Source organism: Centruroides sculpturatus, unplaced genomic scaffold (assembly GCF_000671375.1).
Source record: "Centruroides sculpturatus isolate CEXI.00-Female unplaced genomic scaffold, Cexi_2.0 scaffold173, whole genome shotgun sequence".
NCBI lineage: Eukaryota > Metazoa > Arthropoda > Arachnida > Scorpiones > Buthidae > Centruroides > Centruroides sculpturatus.
The window spans coordinates 879,540-887,384 of NW_019384380.1; the positions used below are offsets into that span (position 1 = coordinate 879,540).

Genomic DNA, 7,845 nt, shown 5'->3' on the forward strand with positions numbered 1-7,845 from the left:
GTCATCGTCGTTGTTCTCAGACATTAGCAAATATGACTGTCACCGTGTTTTTTTGTATACACTAATCTTCGTAATTGGCAAAGTTTATTTAAACATGTTTAGGTAAGTGTTATTAAACTTTTTTAATTGTAAGTAAGCAATCACTCGTAAAATAACGAACGGTATCCTGTTACTCGAACAACTCGGTATACGAACACATCCTGGAAAAGTATGAAAGTTTAGACTAATAATGTATTTTTATTTTGTCATTGATAATAACGAAATATATGAAAATAACACCTCTAATCAAGTTCAACAATAAAGCTGAGAAGAGGACGGTAATTTGTATAAAGAAAACGCCTTGGTTTGAGTAAAATTAACATTAACAGTAGTTTTAACTGTGCTTGTTAGATAATTACTGATTAGAAATAAATTATCGACTGCATTAATAAACATATTTCTCTTAGTAAAAAAAAAAATAATTGTATACTTTTGTTAAGTTCTGGAACGTAACTTCTGACATATTTTGCATTAGTTATTTGTTTCGTACAGCACGGATTCGCATATCACGCCAGTTTTTCGGAACGTAACTATCGTATTGTGTACGAAGGATGCTAATAGTTATGATTAAATATTGTTTTTAAAATTCAATTAATAAAACTCTGTCTACGAAAAAACAAAAAGACATATTAATTCAGGTAAACATTAACCTTTCATATAAGACTACACAATGTAAATTAACTGTAAATGTTACCGATTATTTGTAAAAAATTCGACACACGAAGTATTCTCACACTGAAAAACAGTTTTACTCAACACTGTAAACACGTGATAGGCATCCAATTTATGATCACATCAAAACAGATTAATAACAATAAAAATGTTTGTAAATATAAGTGAAAGGGTTTAAGAAATAATAAGTGAAGATAAAAATTAGTGAAGGTAGGAACCGAAGTTCGTAATAGCCTATCTTGTCAGCAGGGTCCCACAGCATATACATGAACATTTCCCCTGCAGATTAGAGTTTAGAAGATTGTAGAAAACAAACAGACAAAATTTCCGTTGTATATATATGTAGATAATAAATATCTATATTGATTTGCGGCTACTATCGTGTTGACTATCAGTTTTTTATTGAAATCATAAAGTTCATTGATTAGATGTTGATCGGTACAAAGTTTAAGATTTAAATAACTAGGAGAGATTAAAAACTCATTGATGTAAATTCATCGCTTATATTATAGGATATGTTGTTAATTCGTGAAGCGAGATTATTCTCCGTTATATCGTCTAATATAGAATCCTTAACCAATAAATATATTAGACAACTCTTTAATAGGAGAATTATTTGCATAATCAGTAAATATATACAGGACTAACAATTAAATTTTGATGTTAAAAACGCAAATATGGGAATGGAAGTGAAGGAATACAATTGGAACGAGAAAGAGTTAGAAGAATTTCGAATGGCTGCTCTAAGTGAGTATTTCTAATATATTTATTTATTACTTCCTGTTCCATCGCTGACTTAGCAACAGGACGTTTCCAAACATATATCACAAATTATAATTCTTATGGGTATACGTTTTATATATATACATTAATTAAATAACTATATATAATATTTAAAACATCTAAAAAGAATATTCAATGGAAATATAAAATGAATATAATAGTGCCAACGTCCAATTTTGGCGTGTCCAATGTCTGTATATGAGTGTCTATAGACTATCACTTGCCAGTCCGACAGGATTAATAATCTGACACTTTTCACATGAAATTTTCGTGTTACGAGTTGTCATTATATGCGACAGTGGGAAATTAATGTACAGTACATTACAATATATGTATACAGTATACTAGAGTGGCTAGATTGGCCTATATATAGTGTGGCCATGACAGGCCGTTTTTGATTGGCAGCGCTATATTCTTTTCAGTTTCGTATTGTTAACTGCTCGTTTACTAGCTCGTTTTAAGCATTATTTAATAACAAATATTTATTAAATGTGCTATTTAGTCTTTATTTAATCTCTTTTTAATAGTATTTAATGTAGATATACTTTATTACACATACGTATTTTATTTATCTATACAGTGGACCCCGGTTAACAAACTTAATCCGTTCGTTAACTGAATTGTTCGTTAACCGAAGCAATTTTTCCCATAGAAATTAATGCATATGCAATTAATCCGTTTTAGTCTCCGAAATTTTTCTGATTTTATTTGTAATACAGAGTTGATTTTCTTTGATGAAAATGTAGGAAAACGTAGTAAATATCATTACAGCAACAAACATGTAAACTGTGTTTAGTAAAATAGCATTGTACATACCTTCGTTTGTAGTTGTTGATGGCAGAATAGTGGAGATATACGAACCTTAATGCTTAGAAGGAGAATCCCGTCTAAAAAAATAACGGGTAGCACTTCATCGGAAGATTCTTCGACTCGAAGTCTCTTTCGGTAAGAAAGCCCACCAGTGGCTAATCGGTCTTCGTACCCTGAACACAAGGAGTTCGTTCGTGGGTTTGCACCTAGCTCAGACGGGCTGGCCACGTGGAGTTTTCCGGGTTTTCTCCACGTCTGTAACGCCTAAATAGGGGCCAGTTTCCCTTAAAAACACCTCCCAGAAGGCAGATCACCCAAGTGTTGCGTTGCCATAACTTAAAAAACAAACGAACTATTTCCATAAGGAACAAGAAATTGATCTAAAGTTGATTGTCTTACTCTTTTAATTAAAATTTTTTCTCAAATGCGATAGCCCATTGTCGTTCATATGGCGTTGTCGTTTTCTACTTCCACTATGACTTTTTTCTTTCTTGGATGCCATATTGATTAAATATATAAATCACAAAACTGAAAGAAGTACTGTATAACACAAACACTCAGAAAAGCAATGCTTAACTCGTGCATGCCTAACACCAACTGAAATTTGACACAAAATACCGTTACGTTAGTTACCCGAATTTTGTTCGTTATCCGAGACAAAATTTTTGCAAAATAAAAGTTCTTTGACCGATTTGGTCGTTAATCAGGACGTTCGTTACCCGGGGTTCCACTGTATTTGTATTAAATACTTACTGCCAGTTAGTGAACTGAATATTAGCGTAAAACATTTGGATGATTTAAAAAATTTTAACACTGTTTAGGTATTAACACAAATAACAGAAGTTTATATTATATATTACCTGATTTTATTAAAGGTGTAAATGTGGAATTTTAGCTATTAACTTAATATTATACAAAATTCTACCCAACTGAAGAGGGGTGAATGTATACATCCGAAACGCATATTAGAATCAATAAAATTATAAAAAAAAGCAGTCACTTTAAAGTCATTTGTTGTCGACGTGATACGTTTGCTTTTCAGGCATATTGCGCCAATTGAAAATTTTAAAATGTTCTTTTAGCAAATGCATAGGTGTTATCGTAAATTTATATTTTATTTCCGCTGAGCACGTTTAAACTAACATTTTTTTTTATATTTCGAAAGAAGAGAAAGATCTGAAATGCAAAACTGACGACATATTTCTCCTAAGTTTACTACGAGCAAGAAAATACGACAGAGAACGGGCATTGAAACTACTCAAGAGTTATTACGCAATAAGGAAGAAGTATACGGATATATTCAAAGACCTTCGGCCTTCAGCATTGGAATCATTTTTACAAATGGGTATGATATGTTCTAAACGATTAGAAACAGGTCAAGTTATAGGACTCGGTAGAGTCAGTAAGTGTTCATTTTTACTGTTTCTTGATTTTTATTACTAATCTGTGATGCACAACACCAAATTTATTTATTCACAGGCCATTGGGATGCAACTAAAGTGAAACCAATAGATGTAACTAGGTGCGTATTACTTCTTATGGACATGGAACTAAAAGACCATCCAATACAAGTAAATGGTGTTTATGCATTGATAGATGCTAGAACACTATCGTGGAGACATGCTATCCAATTTAGTCCAAGAATACTTTATTTGATTATAACATGCTTTTATGTGAGTATTGCCGTTAATGCTTGAATTAGTTATAATAACAGGATTAAAAATGGATTATATACAGTTAAACAGTTTTCACATATTTTAAAAATTTAAAAGCTAATAATGATTATATGCTCTTTGATTTTTCAGCAATGTGCTCCGATTATTTATAAAGGGGTTCACATCGTTAATGTTAACAAGTACCTTTGTGCCATTATTGCCATGGCATATCCATTTCTTCCTTATAAATTAAAGCAAAGGGTAAGAAATTCTTGAAAGTAATTCTTATTTTTTTTGTAGAAGGTATAACTGAAAAAGTAAAGTATATTTCGATTATCACATAATGTACTGAAATTTTATATTTTTTAAATATATTCACACTGAAAGAAATGATACGTACACATTTAAATATGAAGTTTATAAACTTGGAGCATTGAATACTTAATTTCTTTACTTATTTATGTATTTACAAGACGTATTATATGGAATGAAAAGATGCAGCTTTATCTTATACAACATAATCATATAAGAAAGTAAATCACAATTTTATTATCAGAAAATGCACTATTGAAGAATTACAGTTCATGATAAAGCTGAACGTGGATAATTAAATTTAAACAGATAACACTTCTTTTATTGTGTACACTCACAGCCATCCTTATGATGTCTGATAAACATTTACACTGGGGAGTAAAACTTAGAGAGTCTGCAATTGTTGATCCAAATATATTTTGGTTTTATGTTGTATGATAGCTTATAAAATAGATTTTTCTAAATAGAATTTAATACACGTGTAGATGAGAATAGTACCTAATGATAACTATAGATCTTTTAAGAAGTCGTGTTAGCGTACTTGCGAGGTGTCATCAGTTATATTTTTATATGCACTGCTGGTATTTAAAATTGGTAAATTATAAAAACGTCACGCAACAATCGTGAAATTTGCATGAAAGATACACGTACAATATACAGGTGCTCTATATCTCAAGATGTTATGTGAATTTAATCATGTCTTTTTCTCGTGAATACTGTATTCGTACAATTTGCTTTGTTTCATTTTATAGCGAGTTTAATGGCCAGTAGTAGTGTAGATTACATTGTTACATTATCTCATTAATTTCAGAGATATCATATATATGGATAATTTTAACTGTATTTATTTCAGATTCATTTACATGGATCCAACATGGAAAACCTTCACAAAGAGATCGATCCAAAATACCTTCCTGCAGAATTTGGTGGTGAATTGCCACCTTTTGATGAGTCTGAAACTAATCAGAAGTTGAGAGACTTGGAAGAATTTTTTGTAGAAAACGAAAAATATTGGACCGAAGAGAAAATATCTGAAGATTAAAATGAGAAAATTTTGTTTGTTGTAATGAACCGCACCTAGAATTATAATTGACTTGAATGCGTCATGTTGAAATTATAATATAAAATTAAAGATGTTGCTGGGTAATACATTTATATTAATTAACACAAAATATTTAAATTAGTTTTTAATACGTACTGTTTAAATATATTAATTAATAGTGAGAAACTTTACAGGAAATCGTATTATCTTTTTATAGTAGGGGTCCCCAAACTTTTTATCCTGTCGACCCCTTTATAGAATATTTGCCTTCTTATCGACCCCCAGATGAATTATTTAACAAAAACATTAAATCATTTTTGCATTTCTAATGTTAAGCGATAAAAAGTCCTGCATAACAATCCAACAAAAGAACATAGTTCCCATATTTTATAAAATACATCCAATAACATTAACAGAAAAAGGAGATCTTTTTCACTGATTTGTGATCTTAAAAAATAATAGCAAAATTATGGATAGATGGAAATTTGCCTATAGTTCTTAAACTAATATGTAAAATGCTGTACACACTTATCTTTGAAAACATAAGTTATATTGGATGAAAAAAACCTCTTACTGTCATTTTGCGACTACTACTGAATTCCTTAAAAATATGTTGACATGCCTTTTTATTAAAATAGTTGATATTAGTGGGATGGATGAGTCTATAGAGAAGCAGCAAGATTATTGATATTCAATTGAAAATTGGTAAGTTATAGTCGCAAATCACCACAGTTTTCGAATTTTAATCTCTTCCTCTGTTTTGTCAAAATTGCGTTTGCGTGGCTAAAACCAGCTTCAACTATGTATGAAGTTGGGAATGCAAGTAAGAAAGGTTCGGCTTCTGCTCTGAGCTTTGGATATTTAGGGCAATATTGTTATTGCTCCAAAATTCACTGAGGTTTTTATTTTTAAACAATGCTTTAGCTTCAAAATCTACACATATTTCACTCAGTTCATCTTTTAACCCAGGTTCACTACCTTAATTATCTATTTTTACACCAAATGGATTAGCAAACCATTCGGGAACATGCATATTCTCGAAGTCTTCAGAACGTGCTTTAAAGTCTTCTCTTAATTTATCAAAATGTTTAATATATATCTCCAAATCACGGTCGGAAATATTTTCATTTTCTTTTAGTACTTGCAAGTTTGAAAAATATTTAAAATCGGATCATGCCAGTAAAGATTTAAATAGCTCCATTTTTACTTGAAAGGCCACAATGATTTTTCGAGCTTGAACAATTGTAACGTTTTTCTTGCAAACGCTTCTGTACTATATTAATGATTTTCGATATATTACGATATTTTCTCTGTAAAGGATAAAATATCTACATTTAAATATAAAATACTTAGAGTGTCAACCCTTCTAGAGTGTAACAGTGCAACGTATGTCTGTGTATAATAAACTATTAGAGTTCATAACATGTTTGCAACACTAGTACAGTGGCCAGATAAGTGAAAACAGAGTAACACATGCTTAAAGCGGCGTAGGCTAAGGCAAAACTCAAGTTATAACTAGGGTAGTCAGTAATGTTATTGAGCATATCCGTATTTCTAATTTTTATTGGAATATTCTATTTTTTTCCTAGACAGTTTAATTGATCCTGTTTGGTATTAATCGACCCCCTTTCGACCCTCGTGTATTAATCGACCCCTGGAGAACTCTTATCGACCCCAAGGGGTCGATATCGACAACTTTGGGAACCCCTATTTTAGAGTGATTGTAAATGATTGGCATTGTTATTTTACATGTTTCAAGAATTCATTCAAAAGATATTGTAGAATTTATCTTTTATTTATCATTTAAAATTGTGTCGCGCATTATTTCTATTCCTAAATGATCTAGAAGAAATACAATTTTTAAAAGAATGTATGTTATATTTATGAACAAAATTTAAAACCTCCCAAACAGTTGTAAGCTGCATTTTTATAGACATATCTTTGTTTTAAAATACAATATGCTGTTATGTTAACAAATATGTAAAATGAGTAAATGTTAATAACGAGTAAAATCTTTATTAAGTCCTGGCTATTCGAAATACGAAATTTGTTGATTATTTATTGTGGCATTGTCAGAATACCTGACTGTACTTTTTAAATCATCTTTTTAATTTATTCAATTTAAAATGCATGCTCTCCACCTCAAATTAGTAGTGCCTGATCCCTGTACAGTACATCATACATTTTCTTTAACAATAGAGTCACTCCAGTCATCTTACTCCTATCAGCAGAAACGTTTTGAATTCAATCAACTTGTCTCCTGGTTTTCATCAAAAATTCATATAAAATTAATCGGGTCTTCTGCCCTTTGTTTTCCATACGTTGTCTTGTATTTCATCTATATAACTCCTTTGACGAAATTAAGGAATGACAGCCAGACGTTACAGAAAGCAATGGGAAATTATATATTTGAAATTTTTTTTTCAAATTGCAGCCAAATAATTTAATTTTCACATTTTAAGGATAGGCGAAAGACTAAAAAAAGGTAGTCGGAACATTACGTCAGCTAATAATCTAACAATGAAATCATCT

At 30.8% G+C, this 7,845-nt stretch overlaps 1 protein-coding gene across 2 annotated transcripts; it reads left to right on the forward strand.

Moving 5' to 3' along the window:
- The first annotated feature begins 23 nt into the window (after nucleotides 1-23).
- Nucleotides 24-5,315, forward strand: LOC111617880 (clavesin-1-like). Of its 2 annotated transcripts, none has more exons than XM_023359226.1 (5): nucleotides 24-1,458; nucleotides 3,470-3,706; nucleotides 3,784-3,977; nucleotides 4,110-4,220; nucleotides 5,125-5,315. In XM_023359226.1, exons 1-5 carry the CDS (start codon nucleotides 1,389-1,391, stop codon nucleotides 5,311-5,313), a joined length of 801 nt encoding a protein of 266 aa, XP_023214994.1. In that variant the 5' UTR covers nucleotides 24-1,388; the 3' UTR covers nucleotides 5,314-5,315. The 2 variants fall into 2 exon arrangements, with proteins under 2 accessions (XP_023214994.1, XP_023214995.1); XM_023359227.1 differs by having other exon boundaries at nucleotides 3,473-3,706.
- The last annotated feature ends 2,530 nt before the right edge of the window (nucleotides 5,316-7,845 follow it).